At 36.6% G+C, this 24,625-nt stretch overlaps 1 protein-coding gene across 4 annotated transcripts in view; it reads right to left on the reverse strand.

Moving 5' to 3' along the window:
* Window positions 1-24,625, reverse strand: part of LRBA (LPS responsive beige-like anchor protein) — a 764,390-nt gene that overhangs the window by 658,193 nt on the left and 81,572 nt on the right. For all 4 annotated transcript variants that reach the window (XM_036089189.2, XM_078069304.1, XM_036089190.2 and 1 more), the window contains exons 3-5: window positions 16,441-16,672; window positions 16,128-16,228; window positions 9,947-10,042 (exon numbers count right to left, since the gene is read on the reverse strand). In XM_036089189.2, the coding sequence (XP_035945082.2) occupies window positions 9,947-10,042; window positions 16,128-16,228; window positions 16,441-16,672 (429 nt within the window). The remainder of the gene's footprint in view (window positions 1-9,946; window positions 10,043-16,127; window positions 16,229-16,440; window positions 16,673-24,625) is intronic.

Genomic DNA, 24,625 nt, shown 5'->3' on the forward strand with positions numbered 1-24,625 from the left:
CACAGATGTAGTGAAAAGAAGGGCCATATGCACCCCAATGTTCATAGCAGCAATGTCCACAATAGCCAAACTGTGGAAAGAGCCAAGATGCCCTTCAGCAGATGAATGGATAAAGAAGATGTGGTCCATATATACAATGGAGTATTACTCAGCCATCAGAAAGGATGAATACCCAACTTTTACATCAACATGGATGGGACTAGAGGAAATTATGCTAAGTGAAATAAGTCAAGCTGAGAAAGTCAATTATCATATGGTTTCACTTATTTGTGGAACATAAGGAATAACATGGAGGACACTAGGAGAAGGAAGGGAAAAATGAGGTGGGGGAACTGGAGGGAGAGATGAACCATGAGAGACTATGGACTCTGAGAAACAAACAGCGTCTTAGAGGGGAGGGGGGAGGGGGATTGGTTAGCCCGATGATGGGTATTAAGGAGGGCAGGTACTGCATGGAGCACTTGGTGTTATACGAAAACAATGGATCGTGGATCACCACATCAAAAACTAATGATGTATTGTATTGTGACTAACATAACATAATGAAATTAAAAATAAATAAATAAATAAAAGAAAAGAAAACGAAAAAGTTTTATAAAAATAATTTATCCATGAATACTTTATTTTTTTTTTAAAGATTTTATTTATTTATTTGACAGAGAGAGACATAGTGAGCACAGGAACACAAGCAGAGGAAGTGGGAGAGGGAGTAGCAGGCTTCCTGCCGAGCAGGGAGCCCGATGTGGGGCTCGATCCCAGCACTCTGGGATCATAACCCGAGCGAAGGCAGACGCTTAACGACTGAGCCACCCAGGTGCCCCTATCCATGAATACTTTAATTTCCCTTGAAAAGCTATATCTAAGGAAAGAAGTGAGTCACTGAATATATTTAAAACACTTATTCTCTAAAAGTTCCAAAAGCTGTTTAGCTGAACTATCCCACTTCCAAAATAAATGCAAGTAAGTGGAATAGACACATTATGATCTCAGAGAATTATAAACATATACAATTATAATATGCAAGGAAGAGAGAGAAGATTACAGAAGAGTAGGAGGACCCTAGGCTCGTCTTATCCCCAGAAACACAGCTAGATAACTATCAAATCATTCTAAATACCCCAGAAATCAACCTGATGACTGACAGAACAAGCTCCACAACTAAAGGGAGAGAAGAGGCCACATCAAGGAAGGTAGGAAATGTGGAGATGTGGTATAGGGGAAATCACAGATGCCACAGAGAGGAAGGAACCATGGTCGCAGAGAAATGCAAGAGAGAGAAGAGCACACAGGGAAACACAGAAAAACATTTCCCCCAAAGACACACGCTGGGAAAATGAGAGGGGCTGATTTTCTTGAGTTCTTGGAACCAGCAGGGCTTGAAAACTGGAGTTTTAAAGGTCAATGGGCTTGGCTGGGATAGAGCCCTAAGGGTGCTGCCCTACCCCTAGAGAGAAGGCAGGCAAACAACCTGGGGGGCAAACAGCATGGACAGAATGATCTGAGGAGCACCTGGGGCACACTGGGGGGAGATTAGTAGAGTGTGTCCCTGAGAAGTGGGTATTCAAGGAGATACCTCTCCGGAAAAAAGGAGCCGGCTGGCACCATTTCCCTCCCCCGCCACCTCAGCATACACACAGAGCCACCTGCAGAAAGGAGCTCAGCCCCAACACTGGCTGCCTGACTTGCTTATAGCAAATCCCACACCCCTGCACTCTGGCACAACTGCCCTTCTCAGTCAAGCTTGCCTCAGTCCTAGCATGGTGAGACCCTCCCCCCAGCAAACCAGTACAGGTTCCTGCCCCCAACACATCCCTAAAGCATGAAGCTTTAAAAGTCAGCAGACTTGCTGGGATAGAGCCCAGAGGGCAGTACACTGCTCCTGAATAGAAGGCAGGCCAACAACCTGGAGGTGGACAGTGTGAAGACAGCAATCTGAAAAAAAACCCTAAGACACACAGCAGGGAGACTATTTGCTCTTCTCTGAGTGCTTCCCTGATAGTGTGCAGAGATATGCCTCTGCAGGAACAAAAGAGGTGGATGATGCCATTTCCCTCCCCCCACCACTTGACATAAACACAGAGCCACCTGAGGGAAGCAGCATGGACACCAGCTCCCTAACCTGCTTCACCAAGTCCACACCCTTGGCTCTGATGGTATTGCCCTTCTCAGTCAAGCTTGCCTCAGTCACAGCAGGGCAGGCCACTTCCCCAAAAGAACAGCAAAAAACCCTGTCCACGCCATGTCTCCCGACCAGAGAATTCTACAGGGCTCCAGTTCTAGTGGAAGTAGTATCAGGTCTCATTTAACAAGCAGACTAGAGCACACCTAGTTAAAACTTGCCACATTCTGGGGCACCTGGGTGGCTCAGTCGTTAAGCGCCTGCCTTCGGCTCAGGTCATGATCTCAGGGTCCTGGGATCGAGCCCCGCATCGGGCTCCCTGCTCAGCGGGAAGCCTGCTTCTCCCTCTCCCACTCCCCCTGCTTGTGTTCCCTCTCTCGCTGTGTCTCTATCTGTCAAATAAATAAATAAAATCTTTAAAAAAAAAAAAGAAAACTTGCCACATTCTGACCAAGGACCAAACACTGCCACTTCAGGCAAGGAGAGTCTCTGCAAATGACTGGTCTAAAGGATAGAGCAGTCAAAACACAGTAGCAAAGTGCACACAGCACACACCAGAGACATTCCCTGAAGCACCAGACCCTGGACACTAAAGGACTTCTTCATAAAGCCATTACTCTCAGGAGCAGGAAACATAACAGTCTTTTGTAACACATATAAGAAGGCAGAGACTTAGATAAAATGCCAAGACTGAGACATTCATCATAAATGAAAGTACAAGATAAGGTCCCAGACAGAGATCTAAGGGAAACAGATAATAAGTAATGTGTCTCATGGAGAATTTAAAGTAACAATCATAAGGATACTTGCTGGACTTGAGAAAAGAATGGAAGACTTCAGGGAGATAATTAATGCAGAGATAAAAGAGTTAAAAAAGGGGGGCATCTGGGTGGCTCAGTTGTTAAGTGTCTGCCTTTGGCTCAGGTCATGGTCCCAGGCTCCTGAGGGCGAGCCCCGCATCGGCTCCCTGCTCAGCGGGAAGCCTGCTTCTCCCTCACCCACTCCCACTGTTGTGTTCCTTCTCTTGCTGTCTCTCTCTCTCTCATTGTCAAATAAATAAATAAAATCTTTAAAAAAAAAAGTTAAAAAACAGAATGAAAAATGCAACAACTGAAATTGGAAACAGGCTTGATGCAATGAACACAAGGCTGGAAGAAGCAGAAGAATGAGTAAGTGATACAGAAGACAAATAATGGAAAATAATGAAGCTAAACCAAAGAGAGAAAGAATAATTATGGAACATTAGATTTACAGAACTCAGTGACTCCACCAAACATAATAACATTTGTATTATAGGAGTCCCAAAAGAAGAAGAGAGAGAGAAAAGGGGACAGAAAATTTATTAGAGGAAATCATAGCTGAAAAATTCCCTAATATGGGGAAGGAAACAGACATCCATATCCAGAAGGCAGAGAGAACTCCCAACAAAATCAACAGAAGAAGGGCAACACTAAGACATATTATAATTAAATTTGCAAAATATAGTGATAAAGAAAAGCAGCAACACAAAAGAAGTCCTTAACTTATAAGGGAAGACCCATAAAGCTAACAGCAGATTTCTTAACAGAAATTTGGCAAGCCAGAAAGGAGTGGCATGATACATTCAAAGTACTGAATGGGAAAAAGCTGCAACCAAAAATACTCTACCCAGCAAGGCTATCATTCAGAATACAAGGAGAGATAAAGAGTTTCCCCACACAAACAAAAACTAAAGGAGTTTATGACCACTAAAGCAGCCCTGCAAAAAACATTAAAGGGAACTCTTTAAGTGGAAAGGAAAAACCAAAAGTGACAAAGACAAGAAAGGGAACAGAGAAAATCTCCAGAAACAATGACAAAACAAGTAGTAAAATGGCACTAAATACATATCTATCAATAATTACTTTGAATGTAAATGAAATAAACACTTAGGGAATCAGGGGGCATGTGGGTGGCTCAGTCAGCTAAGCATCTGATACTTGATTTCAGCTCAGGTCATGATCTCAGGATTGTGAGATTGAGCCCTGTGTCAGGCTCCATGCTGGGCGTGGAGCCTGCCTGGGATTCTCTCTCTCCCTCTCCCTCTACCCCTCCCTGCTTGTGTTCTCTCTCTAAAAATAATAATAATAATAAATAAAAAAACTAAAAAGACATAGGGTGTCAAAATGGATAAAAAAACAAAAACCATCTAGGGAAGGAAAAAAAAAGAAAAAGAGGGAAGCAAATGCTAAGAGACTCTTAATGATAGAGAACAAACTGAGGGTTGATGGAGGGAGGTGGGTGGGGGATAGGCTAAAGGGGTGATGGGTATTATGGAGGGCACTTGTTACGATGAGCACTGGGTATTATATGTAAGTGATGAATCACAAGATTCCACTCCTGAAACCAATATTACACTGTGTGTTAACTAACTAGAATTTAAATAAAAATTTGGAAAGAAAAAGAATTAAAAATCAAGACCCATCTATACGCTGCCTACAAGAGACTCATTTTAGACCTAAAAACACCTGCAGAATCAAAGTGAGAGGATGGAGAAACATTTATCATGCAAATAGACATCAAAAGATGCCAGAATAGCAATACTTAACATCAGACAAACTAGACTTTAAGCCAAAGACTGTAACAAGAGATGAAGAAGGGCGTTATATCATAATAAAGGGGACAACCCAACAAGATCTAACAATTGTAAATATTTATGCACCCAACATGGGATCACCCAAATACATAAAACAATTAATAACAAACATAAAGAAACTAACTGATAATAATACAGTAATAGTCAGAAACTTTAACACCCTTCTTACATCAATGGAGAGATCATCTAAGGAAACAATGACTTTGAATGGCACACTAGACCAGATGGACTTAACATATACATTCATCATTCCATCAACATTCCATCCTAAAGCAGAATACACATTCTTTTCAAGTGCACATGGGACTTTCTCCAGAATACATCACATACTAGGTCACAAATCAGGCCTCAACAAGTACAAAAAGACTGAGATCATACCATGCATATTTTCTGACCACAATGTTATAAAACTTAAAGTCAACCACAAGAAAAAGTGTGGAAAGACCACAAATACATGGAGGTTAAAAAACATGCTACTGGGGTGCCCGGGTGGCTCAGTCATTGAGCGTCTACCTTCGGCTCTGGTCATGATCCCAGGGTCTTGGGATCGAGCCCCGCATCGGGCTCCCTGCTCAGCAGGAAGCCTGCTTCTCCCTCCCCCACTCCCCCTGCTTGTGTTCCCTCTCTCGCTGTCTCTGTCGGATAAATAAAATAGAATCTTTTAAAAAAAAATAAAGAAAAAAACATGCTACTAAACAATGAATGGGTCAACCAGGAAACCAAAGAAGAAACAAAAATTGGTACTAAGAGGAAAGTATATAGCAATACAGGCCTACCTTAATAAGCAAGAAAAATACAAATAAACAACCTGAACTTACCCCTAAAGGGGCTAGAAAAAGAACAACATATGAAGCCAAAAGCCAGGAAAAGAAAGGAAATAATACAGATTAGAGCAGAAGTAAATGATATAGAAACTAAAAAACAACAGATCAATGAAACCATGAGTTGGTTCTTTGAAAATATTATTAAAATTGATAAACCCCTAGCCAGACCTATCAAACAGAAAAGAGAAAGGACCCTAATAAATAAATTCACAAATGAGAGAGGAGAAATAACAACCAACACCACAAAATAGAATTATAAGAGAATATTATGAAAAACTATGTGCCAACAAATTAGACAACCATAAACTACCAAAACTGAAACAGGAAGAAATACAAAACTAGAACAGACTGATAACCAGCAAAGATATTGAATCAGTAATAAAAAATCTCCCAAGAAACAAAAGTCCAGGGCCAGATGGATTCACAGGTGAATTTTACCAAACATTTAAAGAAGAGTTAATACCTATTCTTCTCAAACTATTCCAAAAAATAGAAATGGAAGGAAAACTTACAAATTCATTTTATAAGGCCAACATTACCCTGATACCAAAACCAGATAAAGACTTGACTAAAAAAGAGAACTACATGCCAATATCCCTGATGAACATAGATACAAAAATTCTCAATAAAATACTAGCAAACCGAAACCAACAGTACATTAAAAGAATCATTCACCACAATCAAGCAGGATTTACTCTTGGGCTGCAAGGGTGGTTCAATATTCACAAATCAATCAAAAGGATACACATTAATAAAAGAAAGGATAAGAACCATATGATCCTGGGGCACCTGGATGGCTCAATCAGTTAAGCACTAGACTCCTGATTTCGGCTCAGGTCATAATCTCAGGATTGTAAGATCAAGCCCCATGTCGGGCTCCACGCGCAGCAGGGAGTCTGCTTGAGATTCTCTCTCTCCCACTCCTTCTGCCACTCCTCCCCCCCATCTCTCTCGCTCTCTCTCTCTCTCAAATAAATAAATCTCTTAAAAAAAAAAAAAAAGAACCATATGATCCTTTCAATGGATGCAGAAAAAGCATTTGACAAAGTACAACATCCTTTCATGACAAAAACACTCAACAAAGCAAGGTTAGAGGGAATATATGTCAACAAAATGAAGGCCATATATGAAAACCCACAGCTAATATCATCCTCGATGGGCCAAAATTGAAAGCTTTTCCTCTACAGTCAGAAACAAGACAGGGATGTGCACTCTCACCTCTGTTATTTAACACAGAAATGGAATTCCTAGCCACAGTAATCAGACAACACAAAAAAATAAAAGGCATCCAAATAGGAAAGGAAAAAGTGAAACTTCCACTATTTGCAGATTACATGATACTCTATACAGAAAACCCAAAAGATTCCACCAAAAATTACCAAAAGTGATAAACAAATTCAGTAAGGTCGTGGGATACAAAATCAATGTACAGATATCTGTTGCATTTCTATACACCAATAATGAAGCTGCAGAAAGAGAAACTAAGGAATAAAACCCATTTACAAATGCACCAAAAACGGTAAGATACCTAGGAATAAACTTAGCCTAAGGTGTAAAAGATCTATACTTGAAAACTATCAAACACTGATGAAAGACACTGAAGATGACACAAAGAAATGGAAAAACATTCCATGCTTATGGATTGGAAGAACAAATATTGTCCAAATGTCTATACTACCCAAAGCAATCTACAGATTTAATCTAATCACCATCAAAAAACCAACTGCATTTTTCACAGAGCTAGAACAAAGAATCCTAAAATTTGTATGGAACCACAAAAGACCCTAAATAGCCAAACCAACCTTGAAAATGAAAAGCAAAGCTGGAAGCATCACAATTCCGGACTTCAAGTTATATTACAAAGCTGTGGTGATCAAAACAGCAGATCTGTTTTGGTGCTGACACAAAAATACACACACAGATCAATGGAACAGAAAAGAAAACCCAGAAATGAACCCACAGCTATATGGTCAATTAATCTTCCACAAAGCAAGAAAGATTATCCAATGGAATAAAGACAGTCTCTTCAACAAATGGTGTTGGGAAAACTGGAGAGCAGCATACAAAAAAATGAAACTGAACCAATTTCTTACACCATACACAAAAACAAATTCAAAATGGATGAAAGACCTAAATGTGAGATAAGAAACCATTAAAATCCTAGAGAGAACACAGGCAGTAACCTCTCTGACATCAGCCTTAGCAACTTTTTTCTAGATTTGTCTCCTGAGGCAAGGAAAACAAAAGCAAAAATAAACCATTAGTACTATATCAAAATAAAAAGCTTCTGCACAGCGAAGGAAATTATCAACAAAACTAAAAGGCAACCTTTGGAATGGGAGGAGATATTTGCAAATGACATATCTGACACAAGGTTAGTATCCAAAATATATAAGGAACTTATAAAACTCTGTGTCCAAAAAACAACCCAGTTAAAAAATGGGCAGAAGACATGAATAGACATTTTCCCAAAGAAGACATACAGATAGCCAACAGACACATGAAAAAATGCTCAATATCATGCATCTTCAGGGAAATACAAATCAAAACTATAATGAGATACGACCTCACACCTTCACAATGGCTAAGATCAACAACACAAGAAAGAACAAGTATTGGGAAGGATGTGGAGAAAGGGGAACCCTCTTGCACTGTTGGTGGGAATGCAAACTGGTGCACTCACTCTGGAAAACAGTATGGAGGTTCCTCAGAAAGTTAAAAATAGAACTACCTTACAATCCAGCAATTGCACTACTAGGTATTTACACAAAGAATACAAAAATACTAATTCGAAGGGATACATGTGCCCTGATGTTCAGAGCAGAATTATCTACAATAGCCAAATTATGAAAAGATCTCAAATGTCCATCCATTGATGAATGGATAAAGATTTGGTGTACGTACACACACACACATACACACACACACACACACACACACACACACACACACACACTGGAATAGTACTCAGTCATCAAAAAGAATGAAATCTTGCCATTTGCAACGCCATGGATGGAGCTACAGAGTATCATGCTAAGCTAAGTAAGTCCGAGAAAAACAAATACCATATGATTTCATGCATTTGGGGAATATAAGAATCTGAACAAATGATCATAGGGGAAAAAAAGAGACAGGCAGATGGAGAAATGAACTCTTAACTATACAGAACAAACTGATGGCTACCCAAGGGGAGGAGGGCAGGAGGATGTGTTAAATAGGTGATGGGAATTAAGGAGTACACTTGTCACGATGAGCACCAGGTGATGTATGGAATTGCTGAATCACTAAATTGTACACCTGAAACTAACATTACACTGTATGTTAACTAACTGGAATTTAAACTAAAAGAAAAACAAAGTTAACATGAAACAATCATAATATGCATTTCAAAAAAGTTAACCTCATAAGACTGCTTCTTATATTAAAGGCAAATTATAGGCTCAATGTCAAGAGAATAAAGTTTTTCTGGAAAGCTTCAAATCTAAAATGCTTAGTAAGGAAAAATTATAGAGGAAAAACAATACAAGCAATAAACTTTCCAAAGAAAGTTGTGTATTGTGTGTAAAATATTCAAATATTACAAATGTCCTTTTAAAACACTTTTCTTTCTGCAGATATTACCTGACTACTACATAGGGCCTAACAAGCAAATAAGATATTATGAGAAACAAAGTAAAAATAACAAAAAAAAATCTCAGAAAAAGAACAGGCTGAAATATCTTCAAAAAAATTTTTGCTAGTAAGAAGCAGACGAATGTAATATGAAAAGGTAAAAAAGCTTCCATAAATAACATATACACATTATACAATGCACTCCTATAACATTTCAAAACACTACAGATATTACTAGCAATGTCTTATTTCAACTATATTAAACTGATTAACAGCTTATAAGAATGCTGAAACTAAAAAAAAAAGAGAGAGAGAGAATGCTGAAACTGATATAATTTGGAAACTCCCAAATCAGGAGAACTTGCCGGAAAGTTTTAAAGAGTTATTCTCATTCTATTCACCAGGTGCAAAAGAAACACCCTTTGGGGCAACGCAAGGCTGAAGAAAGATAGTCAGTAAGATAGAAAGTGAAAGTGTCACACATAAATATCTATTGGAGAATGCAGAGATAAATTCTAAAGACAACATGTTCAAAAGAACTAGGTTCTTACTCCATTGTTGCCCCAAGCTATAAATGGACAGCTTTCTTCTTTGAGCCTGTATTTCTTCACCTCTAAAACAGGAAAAAGTAACACGAATAACTGCTGTAAGGAATAAGTTAAGTTGTGCAAAGAAGTTTCTACCTAACAATGAACCTGTCAGGGCTGTTTACACGGCTGTACTTTCTGGAAGCCAAGGAAAAAACTCCAAGTGATTTCCTCATTAAAATTTACTTACTGCAGCACTCTTTCCTGGGAAGTTGAAAAAGGCATCAGGACCATACTTCTGAGGCATATGCTTTAACACAGACAGCAACTTCCCAGCATGTGGAGGCTATGAAAATAATCAACAACTCATTAAACACACATTCACCATAAAACAAAAATACTTATTTTTAATATACTCATACTTTAATATACCCAAGAATAACCAAAAATGCTGTTAGCTAAAAGCATATTATTTTCACTATCTTAAAGGTACTCTATGCCATTTTTGTAATATGATAGAACATATGAAGTATTTGATAAATATGGGCCAATATCACCTGACACCTGAAACTTCTCCATACTGCAGCAAAAATAATGTTTTAAAATTACAAACTATATCAACCCACCACCCATCCCTCTTTAAAACACTTTTTAATTTCACAAATAATGCTTACTATATTACACTGTTAAAGACTGTTTTCAAAGAAACAATAAAAATATTTTAACCTTAAAACCATCCAGGAGGTGGTACTCTGAGACAGAGGAACATGTCCAAGGTCACACAGGTAGCAAATGGCAAGGCTGGGATCAGAACTCAGTCTGACTTGAGAGTCCATACTTTTAACCACTACACTTTTACCTTTCTATTATGCTATCTCTCAGGTAGCTTCCCACTGCCTTTAAAATAAAAACCAAAAGCCTTAACACAGCCCACAAGATACTCGATCTACCTCAACCTCACTAGCCTCATTCTGCATTTCCATCTTCCCCTCTCTTTGCACTCCATCCACAAAGCCTCTCTGCCTTCTTCCCACAACAGGGCCTGAGTACAAACTATTCCTTGTGCTTAAAATGTTCCCACTAGGCCTACTTCCCTCCCCTCTTAACTAAATAAATCTTACCCATCTTTTAGAGCTCATCTTAAAGGTCACTTTCTCATAGCAGTCTTCCCTGACCTCTAGACTGGATCCAATCTCCCTGTCATATTTCATTCTACAATATTACCTTTACTATATAGCATATAAAAAAGTTGTAACATTACATTTATTTAATGCCTCTTTGACCCACAAGTCTCCTCTAATACACGTAACAACAGCTAAAATGAAAAGACTTATTTACAAGGAAAAGTAAAGAACAATCATCTATACATTATCATTTTAATCAGTTTATAAGCAAACAGGATATCAGTACATTCTTCTTCATTAAAAGTTCTAAACAGGGTCAACTACAAGTGAAATCACTGGCTTGCCTTCATTTTATTTGGTATCTGCTCTATTTATTAAATGTCTAAAAGAGTCCAGCAATCTTTTACCTAAATGTTAAGTGGAGAGCTTTATTCTTCTTTTTTTTTTTTTTTAAGATTTTATTTATTTGTCAGCGAGAGAGAGAGAGAGAAAGAACGCAAGCGCGCGCGTAAGGAGGGGGAGCAACAGGCAGAGGGAGAAGCAGGCTCCTTGCTGAGCAGGAAGCCCGATATGGGACTCAATCTCAGGACCCTGAGAGCTTTATTCTTAAGTGACCAAGAAATTTTCAGTTAGCCACATTGCTCAATTACAAAAGTGTAATAACAAGTAACTACAATCACATTGAATTTTTAAAATAAATTCCAAAATGAAATAACTAAAAATAACTCTGCAGTCAAAAATAAAAATACAATATTATAGCATTTCCATCTGGAGAACCATTCCACAAATGTCTGAGGTTTTTTTTTTTTTTTTTTCAGTTTTATGGGTTTTTTTTTTAAGATTTTATTTTTAGGTAATCTCTACACCCAATGTGGGGCTCGAACTCACAACCCTGAGATCAAGAGTTGCATGCTCCACCAACTGAGCCAGCCAGGCGCCCCAAAGCCTTGCTTGTTTTATTAACAGCTCATTGTTTTCTCCCTTTATGCCCTAAACCCATTCCTCATTCTACTCCCAGTCACATAAGCAACTGTATAAACATACTGAATCTTTTTATGTATCCCTTCAAAAATGTTTTTGTGTGACTGTACTTATAATTTAAATGATGTTGGGTTAGACATATGTTTCTTTCTTCCTGCATCTATTCATATTAACTTTTGCATCGATTCTAACTGCTATATAATAATCTATTCTATGCATCCAGTACATTTTACCTATCTAATGATAAGCCCCCATGGTGACAATTCACTGCCACCAAAAATAATGCTTCATTGAACATCCCCATGTGTATTTCCTTATGAAACTGAGAATTTCATGGAACATGTACTCAGAAGCAAATTACCACGTCACTGGATATGGGTATAATTTATGTGACTGAGTAGTGGTAGATTACTTGAGGTTGGCTAATCAGTGTTCACTCCAGCCACTAGCATACAGGTTCAAAATAACTATATGCCTGTTTTTTTGTAAGTGATAAATCACTAAATTCTACTCCTGACACCAATATTACACTATATCTAACTCAACTAGAATTTAAATGAATATTTGAAAAAAAAAATAAAAATGGAAAAAAAGATGGGATTTGAAATAGACAAATCAAAATAATGTATGTAACTACAAGATGTGTAATCTAACATTTATGTAACATAACCCTCAGAACTTAGATGCAATCACCAGGCCATGATAATTATAATTATGCTTCAATATTCTAATGTGCCCACCGTAGCAAGTGACAGGGAGGAAGACATCAATCCCATCAATTCTGTCATTTAAGCATAGCCATGTTCCTTTTTGATTTAAAGAATTCTGTTTTAAGCTAGTTTCTTTTTTTTTTTTTTTTTTAAGATTTTATTTATTTGACACAGAGAGAGATAACAAGAGCAGGAACAAAGCAGGGGGAGTGGGAGAGGGAGAAGCAGGCTTCCTGCAGAGCAGGGAGCCCCATGTGGGGCTCGATCCCAGGACCCTGGGATCATGACCTGAGCGGAAGGCAGATGCTTAATGACTGAGCCACCCAGGTGCCCCTAAGCTAGTTTAAAAGTAGGCTATGGTCTCTCTTGTGCTATCATTACTACCATTAGTGTGAAAACAGTTCCAAAATATAATTAGTGAATCAAATAATTTTCTGTTTCAACTACTGATGCAAAGACTTAACTTGCTGAAACAAAGCAAAGCTGCAAATCAGCTAATAAATATAAATGCTGACCCCACCAAAAAAAAATTAAATAAAATAACCCTATTCCACAATTATATTTGCTATTATCCAACTTTATAATCCTCAATACTAACAGACATAAGGTGACATATCAATATTGTTTTAATTTGAACATCTCTAGTTATTAGTGATTTTGTGTTTATTTGATTGTGGGGTTTCTATCTCTATAAATAAACATCTATTCATATCCTCTGCTATTTTCTCAGAGTTTTCTATATTCACCAACAAAAATGTATTAATTATATATTCACAATAAATACACTGAATAGAATCAAAACTAAAATGAAACCAGCATATAGACCGTCCTTGACTTCTGTCAGTTCAACTTACGATTTTACTTCACAATGGTGTGAAAGCTATATGCATTCAGTAGAAATAGTACTTTGAAGTTTGATCTTTTCCCAGGCTCATGATATGCAATATGCAGTACAATACTCTTATGACACTGGGCAGTGGCAGCAAGCCACAGATCCCAGTCAGCCACAAAATCACAAAGGTAAAAAACTGATACACTTACAACCATTCTGTACCCACACAACTATTCTATTTTGCACTTTCAATACAGTATTCAATAAATTACATAAGATATTCAACACTATAAGATAGGTTTTGTGTTACATGACTTTGCCCAACTGTAGGCCAATATAAGTGTTCTGAGCACATTTAAGATAGGTTAGGCTAAGCTATGTTGTTTGGTAGGATAGGTTTATTAAATGCATTTTCAACTTTTGACATTTTCAATTTACAATGGGTTTATCAGGATGGAACCCCACTGTAACTTGAAGAAGATCTGTACTTCTTCTTCTTGACATGATACACTAACAGGACCTAGACTTATCAAAGCACCATAAACAACCAGAATACTGGATAAAATGTATGAAACATACATTTTACATGTTTTTAGACATGGAAGAAGAGGTAGCTCAAGACTGTTATATTTGAGAAAAAGGAAACAAAATGAGCCGTGAGATTACCAGACTTTCTACCAGGATGCAATTTCTATCACTGCACAGGAAGAGGGAAACAAAATAGAACTTGAAGGTCTCATTGACTTGATGAGGCAGAAACTGGAATATGGGTAGTCTGAGGTAGATAAAAGCTTCAAGGCAGAGTACTACAGAGAAAAGAGCTATGCAGACAGGAAGCTCCAGAAATCTGTACTGTCTCCTTGGCTTAATATCGAACCATTCAAACCTACCATAAAACTGAACAAGGTGAGGCCAAGATATTAATACCTATAAGTCAAAGAATTCCCAAAGCTACTATACAGCCAGAAATTGTTTGAGACCCTACTAGGCACTATGTAGAGACCACGGTCTTACACTACCTCTTATCCCATACCTGAGACTTAGGGTCATTCACTGAGACCCTAAAAGAATCAGGCCTCAATAAGGAGACTAAACTAGACCTAGAATAACAGCCAATCTGGACCTGACCAAAAGAAAACTTTTAAACTAGCCTGGAAGGGTAAAGTGATCCACAAATAATTTATCTGCCTGCAAAAACAGTCTAACAATCTGAAAAGGGATATGACAAAATCCAGCACTCAACAAGGAACAATTCACTATATCTAATATCATTCGATCTAAAATCACTAGCATTAGAAGGAAAATATGACCTGTCAGAAGCAAAATCAGTGAGTAAAAAACTGATCTAGAAAATGACAAATAAATAAAGAAATAAATAAATAAAAAGAAAATGACAAAGATGATAGACTCAGTAGATAATAACATGAAATCAACTATTATTATTATAAATATGCTCAACAGTCCCAAGGATTTAAAGGAAAACATGAACATAATGAGGAAAACAGAAGATACTAAAAAGAACTAAAGAGATTTTTTTAGAAATAAAAAAATCTGAAATCTGAAAATTTTAATGGATAGAATCAACACACTGCAGAGGAGCAATTACCTTAAAAATACAGTAACAAAAGCAATCTAAAATGAAGCACAAAGAGAAAAAGCTAAAAAAAAAAAAAAGTGAAAAGATCTGAGTGACCTACCAGACATTATCAAGAGAGCTAACATACATGTAATTAGAGTCCCAAAAAAGGAGGGAGGGACAAGAAAATGATATTTAAAGAAATAATGACCAAAATATTTCCAAATTTGCTGAAAATTATATTATAAACACACAGATACCAGAACTGTAATAAGAATAAACACAAGGTAAACCATACCAAGAAACAATAAAACTGCCAAAAATCAATAATGAAATCTTTTTTTTTTTTTTTTAAGTAAGCTCCACACCCAACATGGGGCTTGAACTCAAGACCCTGAGATCAAGAATCTCATGTCCTACCAACTGAGCCAGCCAGGCACCCCCAATGATGAAATCTTAAAAGTAGCCAGAGAGCTAAAGCTTGATAAAAAGAAGCTTGAATCTAACCACTTTAACACAATAAACTAGAGTGTACAATTGCAACGCACCAATTTAAATATATTTCAACAGAGCTAGATTAAGGATCAGCTGTGGCTAAGCAGTGCTGTGGGCAATGATATCTAAAGGGCACTAAAATAAGCCTAGAAATGCAACAAAAATGGAGAAAATATTTATTAGTATTCCTCTAAGAAGTAAGTAACCAAGTGGTAGGAAGAAACAGTTTGTTAATGCACCTGGAGTTTAAAATAAGTTGACCACTATTGCCATTTATTGAAAAGGACCACTAAATTGAATCTGTGGAGGGTGGATCCAATTAACTGCACAGCTTGTGTTCACTGAGTGGGTTATTCAAGTTTAAGGGCGACAGCTAAACTACTCAGGTCAACAGAGAATCTAGGTGCTGCTACCAAACACTCTTCCTTCTCTATCCTTACCCTTTTCCTCTAATAAATGTTAAATGTATATTTGAAGACTAAGAGTTTGAAGAAGGGCCAAGTTTTAGCCTGCCTGGAACACCCAGTTCTCTTACTCTGCACCTGTGTCAGGTCATGGCAAAAGTAGCTGTACAGACCTAAACGCTATTTTAATTTATCTCTTCCCTTCAATTTTACATTTACCCCGGTAGAATAATAACAGTTGCTTAAAAGCCACTAATGTGTTTGAGGAGAGGAATACTTTCAAATATCAAAGGGTACTCATTTTTTTACCCATTGTCCTTTATTTCCTTGAAGTTTACTGAAGAATAGCTTTAGTTCTCGAACGGTCAAATTATAGCTAGCCAGCACTCCCAACATGTCAACTAAAAGATCTGGAAACAAAAGAAAACAATAAAACAATCAATTTATATTTCTTCAATGATTAAAATATAGTGTGCTTATTTAAGAGTTTGAACACTAAAGTTCCACACACGGTAGATACTCAAATATTTCTGAAATAAATATTACGAAATAAGAGAAATACAGTATTTAAGAATCAAACTTTATTTCTTCACATCCACTGTACTACAGAAAAAAATCATACCTGCTATCATATTGTCAACTTTTTCAATTTTCCCGAGCACTTTCTCAACAAGGCCTACTTCAGTGCAGACTTGAAGATTTCGTATGCTTTTCTTCAGAATCGCTGTAAACATGCTCCAGACTTCTGCTTGGCAAGTAATGTCACATTTTTCTAGTAGGTCCACCATGCAGATGATACTCTCACCTTCTTGGATAATGAAATTCATTTCCAAATCAAACTGCCCTCCTACCAGCTTCCAAAAAGGGGGGAAAAATTAAAAACATTAGTGCTTTTTCGATATAACTAGAGCACACTCCTAACCAGTAACTACCCATACACAGTATTCTCTACCCTCTACAACAAAAGGGTCCATAGACACACACACACAGCTCTAAAAAATAAAGATTCTAAAGAAACCTTCAAGTTAAGATAGCACAAAGTCAAGTAAGACAATATAAAAATGGAAATATTTTTCAACAGAAACAAATACAGGATGTCTTCGGTAAATCACTACCTACTGCCCTGATACCAATAAAGATCTCACTTTTAGCTCTATTAACTGCTTCTAATTCAGTATTTATGAATTATAAACTCTGTGAACTATCCACAGCAACCTAGAAGTGTTTTGCTGCTTATACAAAATACCAGCTCACAAAAGAAATGAAAAGCTAAAAATGCTCGGAGTGGACACAGAACTTAGAGTTCATATTTGCCAAATTCCTAGTTTATTTTACCTACCGATTTTAATACCCTTCCTTCCCTGTCAATAACTAGGATAACTTAAATATAATCATACACCCAAAGAAGTAATCAAGAAAATTTATTTCATTGATACTATCAAAAAATCCATCCAGAGAAAGATATACTGACCTATCCCCACAATGCCATCTCACCCACAGCATCCTCCCACAGAGGAGAGTTTTTTAAATTTTAACAAATCCCAAGTGTTTAAAGGAATTAAAATACTTTTAGAATTACCTTTCCAGAGCTATCCTTATCAACTAGATTTCTAAAAGATACCTGTCAGAAATACTACATACATGATTCATCTACACTCTTGTCCTTCTGAATATGTCTTGGTTTTTCACTATGCATTCCTAAACCTAAAAAGTGGTCAAGAATTAGAAGAAAGTGAACTTTACAAAACAAAAGCCAACAGCTCATAAAAGAATAACAGACACAACCAAATAGAGTTTACACCAGAAAAGCAGGGAAAGTTCAGAATTAGAAAATCAATTAAAACTCCTTGTAGCCAAGGACTGATATCTCCCAGGTTCTGCCAAAGATACACAGTGGCAACAGAAAGAAAAAATGGAAAAATGAACAACATGAGGCAGCATCTGCATGTAGGGAGATAGGAATTCCCGGCTAGTGCAGTGGTAAAAGCATTTGATTCTTCTGGGAAAGCTCTGGCAGAGATTTTAGCGTACAATTCTTCGTATCATCAGGAACATTTAGCATAAGCAAAGGAGAGCTGGGTTTCTGCTAAAAGAGCCCCTTGGTGTCATTGGGCCAATTCTCCTAGCTACATGGTCGTGGCTATAAAGTATACATGTTTAGTTCCCTAGTCCACCAAAAAATTCTGTTAAATATGTAAAAACTCTTTTTTTTTATTTGGTTGTGTGAATATTATCTGCTTGTCCTGTCTTTAACTTTTCATCCTGAAATAATTTCAAATATTCAAAAAGTTGCAAAATAGTGTAGAATTCCTGTATACCCTTTACCCAGCTTCCCCAAATGAGTATATTATATAATCATAATAAAATCATTAAAACCATAAACTTAACATTGATAAATACTACTGACAAATCTATAGATCTTACTCAAATGTTGCCACTTGTCACACTAGAGTCCTTTTTCTGATCCATGATCAGCATCCCTTTGGTCTTCTCCATACTGAGACCGTTGCACAGGCCTTCTTTGACTTTCATGATTTTGATGCTTTTGAAGCATATTTACCAGATATTTTATAGACTCTTCCACTATGGAAGTTTTTTTCAAGTTTAAATTCAGGTTATGCATTTTTAGCAAAAGTATTCCAGAAGTGATATATGTCCTTAGCATATCATTTCAATGGTACCTAATATAAATATGCCACACTACTGGTAAAGTTAGCTTTGATCACCTGTTTAAGATGGTCAGATTTTTTTCCATTTTAAAGTTACAATAGGGGCGCCTAGGTGGCTCAGTTGGTTAAGCGTCTGCCTTTGAGTCAGGTCATGATCTCAAGGTCTTGAGATAGAGCCCCGCATCAGGCTCCCCACTCAGCAGGGGAGTCTGCTTCTTCCTCTCCTTCTCCCTGCTCGTGCTCTCTCTCTCTCACTCTCTCAAATAAATAAAATCTTTAAATAAATAAATAAAGTTACTATATTTCATATTTAAATCATTATATATCTGTGGAAAACACCTTAAGACTATGCAAGTAACTTGTTTCTCGTCATACTTTTCACAACAAAATCCAATAGCTCATAAAAGAGTAAGACACAACCAAATAGTTTATTCCAGTTTTATGCATCCATAAATGGATCTTAAGTTTTAAGATCCATTAATGGATCTTACCTGTAACTATTATTACTGTGGCATTGCTAAATGGTGGTTTTATATTTCCATCATACTTTATTATTATTTGTAAAAGACTTCCTTTAATAATAAAATATATCAATCACACCTGAAAAGCCAGCATCATGCTCGCATAGGAAAATTGGAATGAGTCTCATGAAAGTCAGACACAAGGTTAGGATGTGACTTTCATCACTATCATTTGATATTATTCTGGAGGCACAGAAGATACATTTAGTCAAAAGGCAGCAACATATAAATACCAGAATGGAGGAATTTAAATTATAATTACTTTGAGATGATGTGATATATATCTGGAAAACCAAGTACTTCAACTGAAATATTGCCATAAATGAGAAAAACATTTGGTATTGGAACTACTGACACAGTTACCAATATAAGTCAATCTCCTCTTGCAAAAGCTAGGTAGGTAGGTAGGTGGATAGGTAGGTAGGTAGACAGACAGATAGATAGACAGACAGACAAACAAACCTCAAAGGAATTATGTTAAATAGAAGAAGCCACACACAAACAGCTACCTTAACAACTAGAAATTTATCCTACAGATACATTTAGGTAATGATGTTGGATACAAAAACTTCATTGTAACACACTTTGAACAGAAAATAAAAGCAACAATCCCCCCAAAAAACATTATCAGGTAATAGTTAATAAAGTCGTATATGACTATATAATGGAATATGATGCAGCCAATGAAAAGAATGAAGCAGCTCCATCTGACATGAAAAAAATCTCTAAAATACATTATTTAAATGAGAATATCAAGATGGAAAAAAATGTGGTGAACAGTAGGCTACAATATGAATGTAAAACATGAATATACATAGGCATATACATAAGAGTGATACACAAGAAACTAAATAGTGATTGCCTCTGAAAAGGCAACTGAGCATCTGGGGGGAAAGAGCAAAGGGAGAGTTCTTAGTAGATACATGTTTGGACATACCCACACAGGCCTAAACAGGTCAAAAATCTAGTTGCAACTAATTTAGGAGACCTTACCTTCACCCTAATATTACTTACATCAATCTTCCATTTTAATCTGTTTATTTCCACCAGTAACCACCCTTACAAGAAGCTACAGAATTAATTTTTGAAAGTAATTTCCAAAAAACCCCAAATATTTCACCAGCTTTTAAATTGAGTTTACAGTGTGAGAGCAGTATCCAGACAGGTGTTTTAAATATTTCTCCATTGCTTTAAATATTATAAAATATACCTTTCAAGGAGAAAATTGATGGCAGAAATCGGTACATACAAATGTGTGGCATATTTGATATACTATATGTATGCGTATCTATTATACCTAAAAAGCATGCACAGGGTCTACAGTATGTCATGTTAACCCTTTCTAATAGTTATTTGAAGCTGATCAACCTTCAAAACACAAATTTGTTTTCAACGACAAGGATCATAATCCAAGTCTAGGCACTGGCTAGTTATTATCTGAGCTGTAGTAATGGCTCTGCACTACAAAATGTAATCTTCCCAAATGTCACAATAAGTTATGAATATCTGAGCAGCCTAATGCACTTTACTAGCCGTGAAATGTGAAAATGTAATCTTATTACCTTTTTTATGGTTGTATTTTTTTGAATAATGTAGCCTAGAAACTGATGTATAGTGTTTTTCTGCATTTTACCATGATTTGGTCTCCTATGTTATATAGAACATTTTTCACAACTCTCCATTTCAACATATTTTAGTCTTGGCCTGAACTTCATAAACAATTTTTATAGCAACCTTCAGGGTGGCATAACATGCTTTCTACAGGTTATAGTTTAATGTACAAGATTATAGAAATGTTAAAGCATATTATTCAAAGAATTCAAATAAACCTTCACAAGTTTTGAATTAGGATTTTAATTGGGCATGAATGATTACTTTCATCAGTGGTTATATTAAATACTTTAAGCTAAAATTAAATGTCACTAAACCTAAGTCACTTGTATTTTCAGAAAACCAAGAAACACATATGGACCAAAAATAATTATCTTCTCTTGAAAAGATTTATACAACTGGAAAGACTGTAATACATAGAAAATTCTAATACTTCGAAGTATTTAAAGCTGTATTTTCCCTGGAATCTTGCTAAATTTTTCCTCAAAGATATGGCCAGAGTAAGGTATAGCAGAAAAACTGGACAGAGTACAATCACAGCTTATGCCCCTAACTAGATTATTTTCTACTTCTTATGACAAATCACCTTTTTTCTCTGGCCCTATTTGTTTATAAAACAAGCCAAGTAAAAAGTAAGCTTCTTTTATTTATGTGCATCCTTCAAAAATGTATTTACTTTTGAAAAGTCCTAATGTCAAGGTAATCCAATTTATCCCTAGGAATCCATTCCTAAGTGAATGTTTAAAGTCACTAGAAATTTACTAATAGGGAGAAGTTGAGGGAAAATTACAATGCTGTGGCACAGGTTATAATGTTTCCCAATTCACTTTTTCTTCTTCTTCCATAATAAAAGAGTTTCTAGTTTGGTACATGAGGCCCAAGCAAAAAATTTCACTTTCCAAAAGTTTCACTTCCCTTGAAGTTACCAGCCATGTCACCAAGTTCTGACCAAAGAGGACAGGCAGTAATATGTGCAATTGCTGGGCTATTACTCTTAAAGGAAAGAACACAACTCATCTTTGCAACTTTCCTCCTTCCACTTACATAAGCTACTGAAAAATGGTAAGCACTAGAGTAGCTATCTTGGAATCTATGCCATAAGTCTCATGTTGAATATAACAGAGCCAAAAGACCTATGGATCCTCACAACCCATTTCATAAAGCATTTGTCCACATAAAAATCTGTACATGAATATTTACAAAAGCTTTATTCATAATCACAAAAACTATAAACATTCAAATGTCTACCAACTAGTAAAAGGATAAACAAGTTGTGATACAACCATACAACATAATAATAATCAGCAATAATAAGGAACAAGTTACTGATACCATTAACAATGTGAATTAATATCAAAAACATTATGCCAAGTCAAAGAAGCTAGACACAAAAGCTACATATTCTATGATTCCATTTATATGATATTCTGGAAAAGGCAAAAGTATAGGAAGAGAAACTGGATCAGTGGTTGCCAGGGGCTGGGGACAGAGGCACAGAATTAACCACAAAAAAAAAAAAAGAACATGAGGGGCGCCTGGGTGGCTCAGTCGTTAAGCGTCTGCCTTCGGCTCAGGTCATGATTCCAGGTCCTGGGATCGAGCCCCGCATTGGGCTCCCTGCTCGGCAGGAAGCCTGCTTCTCCCTCTCCCACTCCCCCTGCTTGTATTCCCTCTCTCGCTGTGTCTCTCTCTGTCAAATAAATAAATAAAATCTTTAAAAAAAAAAAAAAAAACATGAGAAGACTTTTGGGAGGCAATGAAATATTCGGTATCTTGATTGTGATACCGGATACACAAATATATCCATCTGCCAAATTTAATTTCATAAAACTATACACCTAAAAAGGGTGAATTTAGGGCGCCTGGGTGGCCCAGTTGTTAAGCGTCTGCCTTTGGCTCAGGTCATGATCCCAGGGTCCTGGGATCAAGTCCCACATCGGGCTCCCTGCTCCTCCCTCTCCCACTCCCCCTGCTTGTGTTCCTGCTCTCGCTGTCTTTCTCTCTCTGTCAAATAAATAAATAAAATCTTTAAAAAAAAAAAAGGGTGAATTTAACTGAATGTCTTAATAAACCTAAAGTTCAAAGCAAATCTTAAAAAAAAAATAAAAATAAAAAAGCTCAAGCCATTTGCATTTGTATCAAAGGCAAGTGAAAAGTAAGATCCTCCAACTAGAGGCAACAATGTAGAATTAAGATAGCAAAGTCATGGAATACAAGGAAATTAGAAGAAAAACTTCACTATCTATAAATTAGTCAAAAAAGCATGTTTTACTGATAATGAATTATCCTCTTTATAGTTTTCAAAATCCCCACATGTACTAGAAAGTAGCAAATAACATCTCCCCTCTCACTGTTCACTGTACCATTCACAAGAATTAAAAAATTTCACTGAACTACATATGTCTACAAAAGCAGTATTAAGTAAAAAGTTTCCATGAAGTCTGAGAAATACTGGATTAACAAGGCTAGAAATGTTTACAGGATAGAATTCCCAGAGATATGCTACTATATATTATATATCTCAAAAAGATATATAACCAATGCATGGATTTCCCAAAATTTACTTGACAATGGAATTTTTTTTTCTGAATAAGAACTTTTCAAGGAATAACATTCTTCAAAAGCTTTTTTGAGAAACATTGGATAATGTAATATAATTGTGTTCTTGAAGCTTTTTGTATGAATATCACAGAATTATCTGTTTTAGGCAAACATTTAGTAGGCCTTTCAAATTTTCAGGTGAATGGTTTCAAGTAACCTATTTGTTTTTCATATGTTCCTTTCTATGATTCACAGAATATAATAATCAAAGAAAAAGACAAATTAAGATTACTTTAGGGGAAAAGAAAATATGAACAATCAAAAGTAATCAAACTGTCCTGTTCCTTCCTCTACAATCCAGTGCACAACTCCAGCAAGACAGCTGTCCTGCCACACTTAATTAGGGTTGTTCAACCTGCCAAGAGAGTTCAGCTGGAGTAACAGGTAACTTTCAAGGCTAGGTCATTAAGAACTTAATGGCTTCCCTTGTATCACGCGTGCTAAGAAAAATTCAGTCACCATGTCATGAAGATATTCAAGCAGCTATATAAAAGGCCCACTTGGAGAGGAACTGAGGTCTCCAGCCAACAGCTTGTACCAACTTGCCTATCATGTAAGTAGCCTCGGTAGCAGGTCCTCCAGCCCCAGTTGAGCCTTTAGATGACTGCAGTCTCAGCCAGCATGTGAAATGCAACCTCATGATAGACTCTACGTCAGAACTGTCCAGCCAATTTGCTCCCAAATTCCTGACCCACAGAAACTGTGAGCTGGTATTTATTACTGTTTTAAGCTGTAAAGTTTTGGGATAATTTGTTACACAGCAACAGATAACTATAATGATTACAAATCAATCAGTTAATAGTAGTTGGGAGAAACTTTTTTACTCTATTTCTGTACTATTTCAATTTTTTTAATCCTAACACAAAATAAAATAATTTAAAAATACAAACAACATGCAAGCACTGAGTGATTAAAGCTATGTACTATGCTAAGCACTTTACAAGAATTATCATCTTTAATTACCTCTCACTAAAAAACCTGTATTATCTTCACTTAATAGATGAGGAACCTGAAACATAACTTGCCTAAACTCACAAGTATCAATGCAGTTGAACCAGGCTTTTGACATTGTATAACAACTGTATTTAATAGACTGTGACAAATAATACAGACTGGTTAACTGAGCATCTCTCCCCCAAAGTCTTATAACTGATGAGTGAATATATATTTATTTCAATAGTGAAACAGGGATGCCTGGCTGGCTCAGTTCGTAGGGCATGCAACTTGATCTCAGGGTCATGACTTTAAGCCCCATGTTGGGTACAGAGCTTACTTTTTAAAAAAAATCTTTTTTTAAAAAGAGTGGAATGCAACAGTAATTAGTTATTTTGAAAGCTATTAATTTCATGTATAAAAACATTACAGAACTCAAACACCTAAACCCCTTCTTCTCTTGTTTTCTGCC

This window comes from Halichoerus grypus, chromosome 3, assembly GCF_964656455.1.
Source record: "Halichoerus grypus chromosome 3, mHalGry1.hap1.1, whole genome shotgun sequence".
NCBI lineage: Eukaryota > Metazoa > Chordata > Mammalia > Carnivora > Phocidae > Halichoerus > Halichoerus grypus.